This window comes from Drosophila guanche, unplaced genomic scaffold (assembly GCF_900245975.1).
Source record: "Drosophila guanche unplaced genomic scaffold, DGUA_6, whole genome shotgun sequence".
Lineage (NCBI taxonomy): Eukaryota > Metazoa > Arthropoda > Insecta > Diptera > Drosophilidae > Drosophila > Drosophila guanche.
In genome coordinates, this window is record NW_022995766.1 from 182,123 (window position 1) to 198,049 (window position 15,927).

A 15,927-nucleotide genomic window follows, 5' to 3' on the forward strand; every position below is an offset into this window, starting at 1 on the left:
TTGACACAAGTAACAAACTGCCACCTCCACAGTGAAGCTGCAATATGCAAGAAATACAAGCCGGTACAGTGACAGGCTGTGAAGACACCTCTGTCTGCTCGCAAGGAGTTTATTATCTGCCGGCCTCTGAGCCGCTTAAAAAGACTGGACTTTGCCAAAACTAGTCCCTGCTGCGTATAGCAAGGGGTTTTGTCCTTTTTTAATGTCCTAATTGAGTTTTTAAGGTACCAATTTAAATGTATGAATGTATGAAAACTTAGAACTCAGGACTTATACAATGGTGCGAAATGTAACCGTTTTCTTGGCAGATTTTTAGGTAACTTCCCTATGAAATTTATATATTGTTTTTAGGTGTTATGTTACCGCTTTACCCTTGGGTCCCCTATGAAATTTAAGTTTATATTTCATAGATCCTTGTTTCTGATGGGGTTTCGCCTTCACTGAATTGCTTTTCCTACCATATAAACCTACTTGCATATACACAAATCACTTTCAGATCCTCCACCTATTATATATCACCATCTCTATGTGCATCCGACGATTCAATAACCATAAAAATACTGCTAACAAATAACGCCACACTTAATAACCATTTTCTGTGAAAATTCTTTCTTCCTTGAAAAATGTAACCCAAACCCAACCCCCGTGTGTCTGCCACTGCTTTATATCCTTCCTCCATACGGTTGGGGACAACTCCCGTACAGCATTCGCAATTAGTGCAATCGGAGGACCGTGTCCCACAGCCAGCAAGTGCCAGCAGCGGCAGCAGTCGCACCAAGACATTGCTCGCCATGCCATATTTTCAGGCGCTGCTCAGCAATCTCCAGGTGAGAAGCATCTTTTATGCATTGCATCCTTTGGTTCAACGTTTCGTTTCCTTCTCGTTCTCGTTCGTTATGTTCTCGCTCTCGCTCACATTCCACCCATTCGTTTTTCGTTTTGCTTTTGTTGTCATTGTTGTTGCAGTTCGCTTTTGTTGTTTCATCGTTTATAAAGATTCATTACTTTGGAATTGGTTTTCTTTATGACTTAAATTTATTTGCTTTTCGCTGCGGCCTTGCTAAAACTTTGTACTCGTTTTCATTCTTGTTTTTGGTTATACGTTCTCATGAATTTGTTCCTATCCTGAAGGATAGGGCCTCCCTCTCGTAGGTGTTGCATGCGTGTAATTAATGTCCCCAAAAAGTGGGAGGCCCTTGCAAATTGCCCAAAGTGCTGCATATAAATTGTGCAACGTGTGCATATTTGTCTTCGGTGTCTGATTGGGCCTCTGTCTTTCGCTCTCTCTGCCGCCCAGAAATAACTGAAATTTTTCGAGTGGCAATGCAAACGAATAGGAAATTTGAGCAGGTGACTGCCTGTCTCCTTGACACACAGCAATGATCGTGCTCCTCCTACAACTCTGTCAGAAAGCTTTGCCAAATGACATTATCCGTTTAGTTTATTTTGCATGTATTTCATTGTTTTTTATAATTGGTCTATTTGCAGATAAATACGCTTAAATTGGTAAAATTCTAGAGCTCTTGGCATTTGACATGCCTGTGCAATCTTAAGTTTAAATTAATTTCTCTTCTGCAGTCAACTTAAATTAAATCTTATATTAATTTCAGTCAAAAATACTGTATTTTTTCGGATATTTTCCTTCTCATTTCAATGATCCTTGAATGCAATTTTCCACCATTTGCATGATTTTATCTAACTTTTAGGTGCCCTATGTCTGTATGTCTCTTTTTTAATGTTGATTACAATTATTTTTTATATGTTTATCGAATATATATATTTTTCTTTCGTCTTCGGTTCTAATTCGGGGGCCACACCAATCTACTCTCTCTCCAAAAATACTCTCCTCTCGCTCTCTATGTACAACACAAACAACAAACAAAATACCACCAAAATGGGAACCAATTTTGAAACACACCAAAATCTATACCAAAAAAAAAAAAAAACAAAACGTGTATGCAACGTAGGTAAACCCTTGTAAAGAATATATATGCCTGATTCAATTTATAATACATTTTTCTACACTCTACTCTCTGCTGGGGCGGTAGCTTGGGCGCGTAAACAGTTTACCCGATCTTCCGATCATTCAGCCAACTAGACATTGCTCTTTCATAAAAAAATTATAGCGCATAATATTTAATTAAAAATAACCTTCATTAAATTTGGCATCCTTTTGCTTCTTCTTCGCTCGCTCGGGGAAACTATCTGCTCGAGCCTGTACCGCCCCATTGCCGCCATCAAAGACATTTTCTGCTGATTTTTTTTTAATGCAGTTTCGTGCAGTTGGCATAAAGGGCAAAACTATGTGCTCCCCGCCACCCAAAAATGTTGCATGCTGCCAAAGTGAACAGCTTTAAAATTGGCAGAGTACGCACAAAGACATATTTTCATTAAATATACAACATCAAAATTTGCATTTAAATGTTCCTTCTATTTTGTAGCATTTCCTCTTTAATATTTATATGCCAAATTTACTAATCTTTTATTAGATGTAAAATCTAAGTACTATCCGCTAATTACCATTATTTTTGTGCTTTAAAAGCAATTAATAAACATATGCAAATGCCCTGGAAATAATACCAGAGAAAAATTGCAACGAACCCAAAAATAGATATTATAAACCATTTAATTAAATTCGCATTAGAATAAATCAAATTTTCACTTTCTCGATTTTGATTTCATTGCATTATTTTTTATTTCAAACTAAAATAAATATAGCAAAGAGAATGCAATTTTGTGGATTTCAATTTGAATGATGGAAAAAAGTTTTGATCTTTTTATTTTTTTCACGAAATTTAAGTTTTTGGTTTAATTAATGTGTTGTATTTAAATTCGGCATAGCTTTATGCTTTAATTGTCGCCCAAATTGCACTTTAAATGATAATCCAATAAGATACATGAAATCAGACCACAGATTTTGCTGTACCATGAAATCATTTAATTCTGAATCGTAATAAATATACTAAAACTAATCCCATGGCTTTGGTTTTGTGGTCTGTCAATTAGAGAGCCTTTAAATTGTGCTTCAATTTCCCATGAATTTAAATTTTCAATTCGTTTTAGGCAACATCTTACCTCAAAAAATGTATAAAAATATATATGTGTACATTTCTTTGTTTTATTGCCACTTGCCATACTCTACATGAAACGTAAACATGTGATAATTAAAGCACACACACTCATTAAAATGTAAATTGTATTATTATATCCTATACTTATTATCCACATAATAATTATACTTGAAACTAATTAATACAGTTCATGCCTGCAAGGTCCTGGGGCTGGTCGTTGATTTTTATTTTAGTTCGATATGCCATGGCTGGGTAAGTGCCACAGCGCTCATCGCTACATTCCGGAAAATATGATGGTTCTCATCTTCATATGTTTTTACTGCCTTTTTTGCGTTTTATCCCCAACCAACAAACAATTACGTACAACTTTTATTATAAGCTTAATTTATTAATTGAAAAGTTTATTCTTTACCGACGCGCGAGTTGTCAGGCAGTTCCCTCAGCCCACTCCAACTTTTTACCGCATAAAAGTTATGTGTATTACGCCACACAGTAACACAACAACAACAATTTTGTGTGGCATAGAAAATTAGCTTTCAGTCAGCGTTGTACTTGCCTGTTTACCTGGTAGACATTTTTGTTGGAGTGTTTGAGTATGTGAGAGATGGAATCGCGGTTATCCTCAACCTTAAAATGTAGAATGCAATAGAAAATAAATTAAAACATGGAAACCCTGTATCCTGCAAACTGCACGCTGCAGCTCAGAGTCTGTTCGTCGAGGCAGGCCCGAAAGGCAATGAAAAATCGTGGTAAAGTTCATCCACTACAAGAACAAGACACGCAGTAGCAAGCATCTAACAGCTACAGTGTTACAGAATAGTGTGTGAATGGGGATTGAAAGATGAAAAACATGGGTTGAAGCTCAAAATATCTAAATTCTATGAAAAAGTAGGAATGTTGAGTATCAAGTGTAAACAAATTAATCAAAACGAGAAGGAACGTGTGATACGCTTCTTACGCGTCACAACTTTTATACCCGGCACTCAGTACTACATCTGTACCTTAGCGGTTACTTGTCAAATTTTAAATTTTTTCTTCATATGTCATCTACATCTACAACACTTCTCACGCCAACACGCTCCCTAGACCCACACACTGCAAACTCACGGCAGAGGCAGAGGCCCGCACACAAAAAAAGAGATATAGGCTGCGGGACGGGGTGGGTTAAAAATCGGCAGAGGCAGAGGGACGGCAGAGGTAGAGGCCGCATAATGCAGAAGCAGAGTGTGAATGAGAGAATGTGCAAAAAACAAATATAAGCTGCGGGACGGGGTGGGTTAAGCCACAGGAAATTAATTTCCTGTTTAATTGTGGCTATAATAATGATACAATCGGATCCCAATTTGGGTTCTGATATATATGGTTATTCCCTACGGAATGGCGTTTTTAGTTTTCGTTTTCTTCAAAATTGTGGCTTTGGGAGGTTTTCGCCCTTTTGCGGGGTCGGAAGGGGGTCACACTTGTAACAGTGCACTGTAGTGTGAGCATAAAGAAGTCTGGATGTAAAATGTTGTGGTTCTATCTATCATAGTCTCTGAGATCCAGGCGCTCAACAAGACGGACGGACAGACGGACAGACGGACAGACAGACAGACACATATAGACTAGGCTATTGATGCTGATCAAGAATATATATACTTTATGGGGTCGGAAACGCTTCCTTCTCTGCGTTACATACAACCGTTATTCGCACAAATGCAATATACTATACTATATACATATACTATTTACTTTTCGAGTATTAGGTATATATAGTAAAGTATAATGTTGAAAATAGCTAACGAAATTTTTTGAATATCTTGAATTTTTTCACAAGATCCAAAGATCCAAGATTATAATTGTGAGTAATCTATTAAGGTCTGATGATCAATGGAACTTCCTGTTATTTAATTAATTTTTATATTTTTAATTTTGGAAAGACAAACTTTTTTCGAACCCATGACTCAGGGTAGTATAATTTTATAATTATATATAATATATAAATTGTATAAATGTAGTGTAAATAAACTTGCCTTTCACACTGTACGAGTAGGAAAACGAATACAATTAAGAGCAGTAGCAGCAGTAGTAGCAGTGTACCACACTGTCACTCCTCATACAGAGACGTTTTGTCCTTCCACTTGATTTTGGCTTGGTTTTGTGAGGTAAAGTGAACTCCCGGAAAAATATGACCACACAAACCGACCCAGACCTTAAGCTTAACTGCTGCCTGGTAGAGAACTGGATGAAATAGGACGTGCCTCCCATCGCAGCGCTGTATGCAGATTAGGCAAAAATAATTTATGATGCTCTGCCAGGCGAATCGCAGCATCCACTAGGACTATCCACAGAACACCCCGAAAAAATCAAAGATCTTTATCAAAGATAGTTACCGGAAAATTGTAAGCCCCACACACACACAGCCAGCTAGAGCGGTATACCTAGAGGGTCCTGCAGACTGCAGATAAAATCAACCAAACTGAGAGGAAAGCGATTATAAATAATGTTGTGCAAATTTCAACGCGCTTTGTACCGTTTGTGGGTAGGCGAAAAAAAAAAGAATGCGAATGCGAACCACTAAAAGTATTAAGCGGTCGAGCATGCTTACATCGCGGAACACCCACACAGATGCACAAGCAAACCCATATATGTATGTTCATATGCTAACTGTCAGAGTATCAATGAGTGTGTGTGTGTTTGCTTGCGAGTGGGTGACAGTAAAACAATTTGGGTCGAAAGTTTGCGGCACATAGATTAACTCTTTGCGGTATGGCCCTCTGCTCGTAATAATAATTTTTCAAAATTTCTGGAAAATAAAATATACTCGGTATTTGTTTTTCACTTGTGTCCCACCCACGATTTTTCCCTATTGCCACTTAATGAAAGTTTTTCATGAAGCCGAAGTGAAATAACACAACAAAAAAACGAGAAGGGAGAGTGGGACGCTGCTTACGCGTCACAACTTTTATACCCGGTACTCAGTTCGTTTTTCTTTTCTAATTTTACATTTGACATTTTAAATTGTTTCTACATACATATGACATAATCATTTTAGCTCGCCCCCCTCCCCAGAGCCGCATACTACACGAAGCAGAGTGTGGAATGAGAGAAAGGCAAAAAACAAACGAGGAGGGACGTGTGAGAGGCTTGCGAGAGGCTTGCGAGAGGCATGCGATTTTAGTTGTCGAACTAATTAAAATATTTATAAGCTAATCGCTTGATGACAGGGCGAGTAGTATGTATGTATATACGTATGTATGTATAAAGATACCAGGTAATGGACTCGAACACTCGCTGTCTATTAGAGATGATGCAACGTATGTGAATAGAATTGTAGTACTTTTTTTTTGTCTCAATATTGTTCAGGTGTTAAACTCTCTTAATTGTATTCCGCCCCAAAGTTTTTTTTATTGAAACTCGTTAAAGACTCCACGGTACGCTACTGCATAAACACTTTATGCATAAATGAATGATTCCGAACTCATCCAGGGATTGAGATTTGATATGCAAAGCACAAGAGCAGGAGTAGGAAACAAGCTGTTTAAGTTGCTTCTCTTGAGCTGATCTTTGCTTTAAACAAGGCTCGAGGCCGGAAACAGTTATGTGCAGACGCTGAAGGAGTGAGAAGTAAGCGATTTCTCCTAATTAATCCGCTCTCCCAATTCACATCATCTTAGGCTCTCTCGTTCCCTGTCTTCCTCTGGTAACTGCTGCTGTCATTCATTTCAATTTCAAACCATTTGGCATTTTATCTGGGCCATAAACTTCAATCGCCTTCAATAATTTTGCTTTCTTTTATGAGAAGGACTTCCGTTTTTCCCGCAGCAGCAGCACCAGCACCATCCATCCATCCATCAATCCATCATCTCCATCCTTCGTTTGTGCCACATCTATTGAGGTCTGGGTATAAATGCAAATACTGGCAATTCCATTTTTAATTGCATTGAAGCCTCTGGGATTTCGAGAGATGCTGCTAATGAGGAGTGGATGGAGCTCTGGATTTCCATGGCTACCTGAATGTCTGAATCATTCCATTGATTAGCTTTCGGAATACAAATTATTGCCACTACAGGCTAATGAATTTTCATCATCGTCATCATTATTGAACGTAGTTCCTGCCTTAGTTGCTGGCTTTGGTTTCTGGCTTTAGTTTCCGTTTGGACTGGAACCGAACTGGGTCCAATCCTAATTAGCTAACTAACTGCAGAAGGACGCCAGCAGGGGACGCCGTCTTTCGGCCTGTCCATAATTTATGTGCCAGCCTTTTGGCCTATTAAGTATATTACTGCCCTTTCTTTTTTCCTCTGCTATCAAATTGGAACTTTGGTTGGGGCGCCAAAGCGCGTTAATAAATTTCCACAAACACGATGGGGAGCCTGGAAATAGGAGGATGCCGTAGGTGGCTGGATGTGGAAGCCACACATATTCGTCATGTCACGCGTTCAATGGGCAAAGGCAAAATGCATTAAATCAAGCAAAATGTTTGCGAATTTTGCTGGCTTTTAATTTTTATTGCAACTATTTATTAATGGCAGGCATGCACGATGGATGGGATGCAGGGGCTGGACTGATTAGTGCACTGCAGCCAGCTACTGGCAGGATGGTGGTAGCTGTCAGGATTTAGGATGCAGGATGCACGGATACCGACTGCCACTGGTGCCACTGCCTCCGAGGCATATAGCTCCACTTAAACTCCATGCAATTTGTGCTGCAATTTTGTGCTGCATTTGTTTCCTTTTTGCAGCTTCTGACTGCCCTGCCCCTCGTACTTTTCATTTCTCTCTCTCCCTCTGTCTCTCTCTCTGATTTTTTATTATTTTGTATTTATTTTCTCGTTAAATTTAAACTTAAATTAAATGAAATGACACAAATTTCTGCATTTCTGTATTTTCTGTTTTCTGTTCGAGCTTGTGGCTTTTCGTTCACTTCAGTTTCTGTTGGGGTTTGGGTTAGGGTTGAGTTGGGGTTTGTGTCTCTGTCAGGCGTGAGATTTTAACGATGTGCGTGGACCCAATTTTAGCTTTGTGTCGAGTCGAGACGAGACTCCTCCGCCATGCCATGCAAGAGCTACAGTTGCTAATGAGTCCTGTGGCTGTATTCGTATTCGTACTTGTATTGAAGGAATCATCATATTTCATCACGGAATGAATCGGTGGGGAGAGGAGGGGAAGAAGTCGTAGAAACTTTAGCACAGAATTAACAGTCAAAGTGGTAGATCCTGGCAGCTGGTTACGCTGCATGTGTAGGCATGGAAATAGAGATTAATACAGAAATGAATTGGATGGGAGCAGCATAAAATCGGGCATAATCGTAATATTTTCTATTAGTCGAGGCATAGTCAAAGTAGCTTTCATTGTTTGACCCATTAAGAGCAAAAAAATCACACAAATTAATAACAATATTCACGAATAATTCCAATAAAGATTGAGGCTTTCTGACACCACAAATCACAATTTTCTTAGGCAAACAAGCAGATTATAGATTGAATATTTATCCAAATGGGTAACATTTATATCTAGCCTTATCGATCCTTTAAGAGCAAAGGAAGTGCCTAAGGAAAGATCCGTATTTGTGTTGTCCCTCTTGTTCCACACATAAACCACTTTCTGATTCCGAAAGTTGTACCGAGAACTTCATTCCAGCTTTTGAAGGAGAGGTAAAAACTTCCGGTCTACACCCTGCAAAATTTCCATTACATTTTAAAACAATAATCTGGCTCCTGCCACAGTACCAGTCCCCCTGCTCTCTGCTCCCTGGACCCTGCTCCTTTACATTCAAAAATTGGCCAAAAAGCAGGGCAGGAACTTTGAACTAATTAGAGTTTCACAGGCAGAACGGAACGGAACGGAACGCATGGCAGTTGTCGTAGGAGCAGCGACAAACAGGGCCCACAAAATTGCAGTTAGTGGTGCCTCTGCCCCATGCCACTACACCAACACCCCTGGGAAGGGGGTCAGAGTGCTGCAATATTGACAAGAAGCCCAACAGAAGGGGAGGAGCAGCAGAGGAAACAAAGAACGATGCCGATTGCGGTGACAACAATAAAAGGCAATGTGATAGGACGGTTGGCGGGGGAAAGGGAGGGCCAGCACTCGGTCGGTCGTCTGTGGAGGCGTCATTGTCGCTGCTGTTGGCCAACAAATGAGGCAAGAGTGGGAAGGATGTGGCAGATAGAGGCTGTCACAGTCCCTGCGCTGCACATAAAAGCGCAGCAGTTGCTGGCTGGCAACAACAAGAACAGCAACTACAACAACAGCAACAGAGAGCGGCAGCAAACGAGAACTATGCAAGCGCATTTGTCGATTTCAAGTGCCACTTGGGAAATCATCTTTGTGTGTGCGCCTCCGCTCCGCTCCCTTCGACTCGATGCAACACGGCCCAACTGGAGAACCAGCCCAGAACCCAGAGTCCACCTCCATTCCGTTCGGTTTGTCCATGCCTGCCACCACTGGGGGGCAGCTGTAAATGAAAATGAGACCAGAGCCCTGACGATGACGCTGGGAAGACTATGGTGTTTGACAACAAGTTCACAAGAGTAACCAAGGGGGCAAGCGGATGAGAGGAAAATTTTTGTGGCAAGGCCTTGCAGATACACGGAATTATGTGGCAGCACCAGGATACATATCACAAATGGATTGTAGGGATTTATGATATTCTGATTAAGAGAGGAAAATATTAAAGTTTCATTTGAATATTGAAGAAAGCAAAAACTTTCGCACTACCAAGTACTCCTTACGACAAATCACGCTTCCATCTCTATGTGTTGTTTTCCCATTCCACACACACAGACACACACACTAATCTGTGGAGTAGACGCCTGTCCAGCTCCCCAGAGAGAGAGAGAGAGAGAGAGAGAGTTTTGGGAACGAAAAATCGAATGCTGCATTTGGTATTCAAATTTGAGCAAGGAAGTTATCGGAAAAGGGGAAATTAGCAGGCGGACGGATGTGGATATGGGGAATATGGATGGGGGAGTGATACTACGGAATGGCATTCCCTTTTGGTAGCGTTCTTGGTGGTGGTGGGTCAATGGCTAATCGGATTTCGCAGTTCGTACTCAGTCAACGTGAAGCTATTGATGAGGGTTATTCAAGTGTGTGCCGCATGCATGAAACATCCAACATACAAATACGACTGCCTTACTCCTACCCACACACCCCACCTTACATAATCCCCACCAATCCACCCAATCACGGCAAGAGATCGATGGTCGTTATGAGAGCGGAAACGGAATTGCTATGGCCGTTAAAGCACTCCAGAGCAAGTTGCAGCTACCCACCTTGGCATATCGAACAAAAAATACATCGACTGTGACTGGCTCTAGACTCCAGGCTCCTGGCTCTGAGATGTAGATGGAATTTTTGCACTATTTAAGCCAACATTTCTCACCCATACCTCTCACCCTCTCTCTCTTTACCATTTCGACGTCCACAGCTTTTGTGGCTGCAGCGCTTCAAGGACTCACGTGGGCAGCATTTGCTGCATGGCGAGGCGCTCAAGTATGGCGTCGATTTGGAGCCCCTGCACTTCGAGCAGGACGAGCCGGTGCGTGTGATGACCAAAGAGCTGCTGCACCCCGAGTCGGTGGGAAGCAGGGACACAAAGAAGGCGGAGACGGAGGCGGATGCAGATGATGTACCGCCTCACATGCCACATGGTCGATGGAAAGCTGCTGCTGATGTTGATGTTGCGACAGACGGCGGCACCACAACGGCAATGCCGAGCCTCGAGAGCGGTGGCTACGTCTACAAATGGCAAGTAGGTGACTGGTCCAAGTGCTCCCAGGAATGTGGAGCAGCTGGCAGCGGTTTGCAGGTGAGTGAAGAGCTAAGACAGAGTCCTTTTCCTGTCGCCTGATTAATGGGAAGATTAAAGCTCCAACGAGGAAATGGCAGACAGAGGAAACCCAACGATTTTTACGAAATTTAAATGGATGGTGGTTCAAGTGCAACAACAGCAGAAATCCTCCAAGTCTTACCCAAAGAGAGTCGCCTCCAATTAACTCCTTAACGGTTCCTAATCATGAATGAATAAGAACTCTTAGCAGCTGCTTTCATTTCTGAATGGTTACGGGGCAAACAGAATGTCTTAAATGGAAAAATCTAAGCTACGACATTTATGCAATAATTTGGCAAGTTCACGGGACTCTCTCTCCGCTCCTGGCTTCAGGCAACCGTTTCAGCTTCAGCTTCAGCTCCAGCTATAGTAGCCTCATAAAATCAAGCAGAAGACTAAATATTTTAACAGTCGAAGGTTCCCTCTCCGCGTACCTCGTCATGCTGCTGCTTATTTTATGTGGAAATTTATTCTTTTTCCCCCTCTCCCATTCCATTCCCATAGCGACGCACGTTAAGCTGCCAGAGAGAGGCAAAAGCAAAGGCCTTTGGCGCCAACAGCAACAGCAACAGTAGTAGCACCACCGAGGACAGCGGAAACAATGTCGTGGATAATTCTGAGTGCACCGCCCACGGACTGGAGATGCCCAACACGTTCCAGAGCTGCGGCAACGAGGCCTGTCCGCACTGGACCAAGGGAGAGTGGACACTTTGCCAGCAGTCGAGGTGCCACGGACGGAACACGGCCGTGCAGCGCCGCGAGGTGAGCTGTCGCTACGAGAACGGCACCGTGGGCAGTGCCTGCGACGAGTACGAAAGGCCTCTGCCACGACAGGAGTGCTACAACGAGCGATGCAAGGGTGTGTGGCGCGTGGAGCCCTGGTCGGAGGTGAGTCCCCGAGTCCTGCCTGGCTTATTAAAGGTATCCATTATTAATCCGCACTCTTCCTCTGCATCTCCTTAGTGCAATGCCCCGTGCGGTCGTAAGGGCATCAAGTACCGCATACTGCAATGCGTCTGGTACGGGAGCCGGAGGCCCGCGGGCAATGTGTGCAAGCACCAGCCTCGTCCGGCGGTCATGGAGGTCTGCAAGAGTCCTGCCTGCCAGGTAAAGTGTAAGTATTGATCCTGGGCACACACAATATATGTATGTACAATGAAAATTCCTTTAACCATCTTCGCAGTATCCCCTTCGGCGGCCCTACATTGCCGAGACTCTTCGCGCTATTGCCGCAACGCCCGCTCCATGGGCTTGTGTCGGCTGCATCGCTACAAGGAGAAGTGCTGCAGCTCCTGCCAACAGCAGCCGAACCAATATATATTCAATTAGCTTCTAGCGGGTCGGCAACGGCAGCCGCAACGACAACTCTACGAATTCTGCAATTCTGCAAGCAATTACTCTAAGTACCCCCCGTAAATTTAAAGAACTATAGGAAGAAATTCAAGTTAAACTTATTCATATGTATGTACTACCAGAAGCACTCCCGACACTTACCCTGACACCAATTCCCGACAGGGATTTTATTAAAATGAGGGTTTTCGGTATATAATGTATACCTATTCTTTAGATTCGACATTCGTTACACAGTGAGAGAATAATGAATTGAAATTCCCCCCAAAGCATAAACAAAAATGTAACATTTTACATGAGCAAATATTTGCAGTTACGAGTAAAGTAAGGACAAATATTGTTAGACCTGCCCCAGGACTTGTGCACTCGGGCAAATGATTTGGCAAACAAAGAGAAACCCTTTTGTTTGGCCCTCGATTGACCACGGTGCACAGTCTCAGTCGATGGCAGCAGCTTTGCTTTAAGCAATTAAATCCATTATAAATGAATGACACGGAAAATACTATAAAATGCAGCAGGAGCAGCAACAGCAGCAGCAAGCGGCAAACTATAAGGATAAGCTTACATTTTCACTATACTACAATATACATATATATGGAATATTGAATATGGAATAATATGCATGCCTGGAGTAAGGAATGACTTGGATAAATCAACTTAGCCAATAATGAATGTAAAGGTTGATGTATGACTCGACTAATTGCTGATTCAAAAGTAGTCCAAATGTTTAGCAAATATCTCTACACTAATCAACAAAATTCACTAATCACTTAATGAAGCATAACAAAAAAAAAGGGAACCGCACTGTTACCTAATGTGTTACCAAAATCGAATATTACTCTAAAAATATTTATGTAAATATTATGGCAAACAGGAGATATTTAGAGGCTTCTTTATCGAGCTGTACATTGACTATGCAATTGTCAATTTTCGCCCCTGAATTTCCCTTGGTTTCTGTTTCTGTTTCTGCATTTATTAATTTCCATCCCCTATGAGTATTGTAAATAATCGATTTCGACTCAATGAATTTTTAGGCTTGCCAAAGAAACCAAGCGAAAGAACTATATGATTGAACTAAATATGTATGCGTATTTGTAATTAGTTTTTTATAAGCAAATTGTTTTATAAACCCTCCTGGCATGTTAGTTGCTATCCATAGTTAACAACTAAAATACAATTAACAACCCAAAAACATGACGGCAGATCAGATCCAGTAAATGTTGAACGAGTACATACATATTTAAGCTGTTAAGCAAAAGTTATACATAGATACGATAATTAACCAACAAACATAAACCCAAAGGTCTATGCGAGACCTAACCAATGTTGATCACAGACAGGCCCAAACAGACCCCACAAAACCCGCACACAAACACAGATACCAATACTAAGTATCATACAGCAAGAATATAGATATATGTATTAAGAAAATACAGCGAAAGCAACAGCTATTTATTGTAAGAAAATTAAAACAAAACTGAAATAAATATTTAATATTGAAAACTTCTGGCAGAAATGCATGTTTTTTGTTACAACTTTCTCGTTACAGCGAATGAACATGAATCGCAAACATTGTTATGAACGGTTGGCTAACAATATTTAAAACGGTCCGCAAAAGAAGGAAACGTTTCCGACCCCATAAAGTATATATATTCTTGATCAGCATCAATAGCCGAGTCGATTGAGCCATGTATGTCTGTCCGTCCGTTCGTCTTGTTGAGCGCCTGGATCTCGGGCGCATATAAAGGCTAGAGCCACCAAATTTTGCATCTAGACTGCTGTATGCTCACAATGTTACAAGTGTATTTCAAAATCAATTTCGTTAATCTGGCTATAATAATGATCAAATCTGACCCAAATTCGGGATCCTAATTGATATGGGCATTTTCTACGGAACAGCGTTTTTTTAGTTTTCTCGTATCTCTAAAAAATGTGGATGTGAGTGACTTTCGCCCATTGTACGGGCGGAAGGTGGCGGGGTTAATTATAATATAATACTTTTTTTTTGTATTCATTTATATATTTGCAACATATGCTGATGATACAGCCGTTTTAGCCACCGAAACATCTGTAAATGAAGCTTCCGAACTCCTGCAGAGTGAGCTAAGCCTAATTGAAGACTGGTTCCTTCGATGGAAAATAAGAATCAACTTCCTCAAATCCGTCCAATCGTTTTCATTAAGACCAGGTAACTGGCCAAAGTTACACTTACCGGCTCACCAATTCCACAAAGTACCTGTGTGAAGTATCTCGACTTGCATCTCGACTGCAGGTTAACATGGAAAAACCACATTAAAGAAAATTGTCAACAACTCAGACTTAAAACACTAAAAATATCCTGGTTGATAAGTCGAAAATCAGAAACAACTTTGGAAAACAAAATTCTCCTCTAAAAATCCATACTGAAGCCTGTTTGGACCTACGCTATACAGCTCTGGGGGACTACTAGCAACTCAAATATTGAGATACTTCAGCGTTATTAATCAAAAACTTTGCGACACATTGTCAATGCTCCTTTTTACTAATCTAATGCAAATATCCACAAAGATCTTAATATTCCAACCATTAAAGAAGAAATAAATAAAACTAGTAAGAAATACATCGACAGACTCCACAACTACGAAAATAATTTAGCCTTAAGCCTTAGCCTTAGACAATAGCTTAACAGTAAGAAGACTGTAAAGATACAACATTCTAGATCTCCCCGATAGATAAATCCAACAAACTGAAAAGATGTTATAAGTATATAAGGCTCATTGGAAAACTGCTATTTTTGTTAATTTAATATTAATTATGCAATTTACTTGTTGTTTAAACAGACAGATTGTAATTAAATTATTGTAACTTTATAATTTTGTACAATTTTGAGTGCGGGCCGTATTTGGGAGTGAGCGCCCAACGTGCGCGGTTCTGCCGCACGCTCGAAGGCTCCTACTCCGTCACCTGCTTACGCCTTCTCTCCAAAACTCTGCTGCCGCTTTCCATGCCCTTGGCTCGGCCAGCATAATCGGCACCAAGGTCTCGGAGGAGATCCTGGCGCCTACTACTGCATCCAGGCGGTGACGCTCATGGTTAAACCGGTGGCATTCAAAGAGGACGTGCTGTGCGTCCTCCACTATGCCGGTTCTGCACTCTGGGCACCAGTCCTCCGTCTCTTGGCCGAAGCGCTTGAGGTAGCTGCGAAAGCAGCCATGACCACTAAGCGCTTGGGTGAGGCGCCCTTTAGGTGAACTGTCCCTCTGTGTCTGCCATCTGCTGATGCTGTTCCTCCTTGAGGTAGCCTTCAGCTCGGCTCTTGTCGCCTCGCTTCCGCCCTGGGTCTCTTGTCTCTCCCTTACCAGCTCCCTGAGTGGGACTTGCCCGGCGATGACCGGCGCTGCTTCGTTCGACACAGTCCGGAACGAGCACGCGATCCTTAGGGCACACAGCCTGTATGTCGCCTCAACGCCTCGCATGTAGGTCTTCACCTGCGCGGATCTGCGACGTCACTACACTCGCCAGGAGCTTCCGCGTTGCATGCTTCGGGCCTCTGGTCTTCAGAAGCATTCGCGAGAGCGATCCTGCGGTTCCGCTGGCCTTCCTCTGCACATACTCCAAGTGCTCCTTAAAGGAGAGGCGAGTGTCAATGAGCACCCCCAGGTACTTGATTGCCCTCTTCGAGCGTATCGTGGTGCCACCGATCTGAACACAT

At 41.9% G+C, this 15,927-nt stretch overlaps 1 protein-coding gene across 1 annotated transcript in view; it reads left to right on the forward strand.

Annotated features, from left to right (window-relative positions):
• Positions 1 to 13,528, forward strand: part of LOC117591137 (protein madd-4) — an 86,466-nt gene extending 72,938 nt beyond the window's left edge. The window contains exons 15-21 of the mRNA XM_034284248.1: positions 705 to 827; positions 10,485 to 10,865; positions 11,391 to 11,774; positions 11,850 to 12,000; positions 12,070 to 12,087; positions 12,478 to 12,497; positions 12,678 to 13,528. Coding sequence (XP_034140139.1) covers positions 705 to 827; positions 10,485 to 10,865; positions 11,391 to 11,774; positions 11,850 to 12,000; positions 12,070 to 12,087; positions 12,478 to 12,497; positions 12,678 to 12,719 — 1,119 coding nt within the window. The 3' untranslated portion in view covers positions 12,720 to 13,528. The remainder of the gene's footprint in view (positions 1 to 704; positions 828 to 10,484; positions 10,866 to 11,390; positions 11,775 to 11,849; positions 12,001 to 12,069; positions 12,088 to 12,477; positions 12,498 to 12,677) is intronic.
• Positions 13,529 to 15,927: the final 2,399 nt, after the last annotated feature.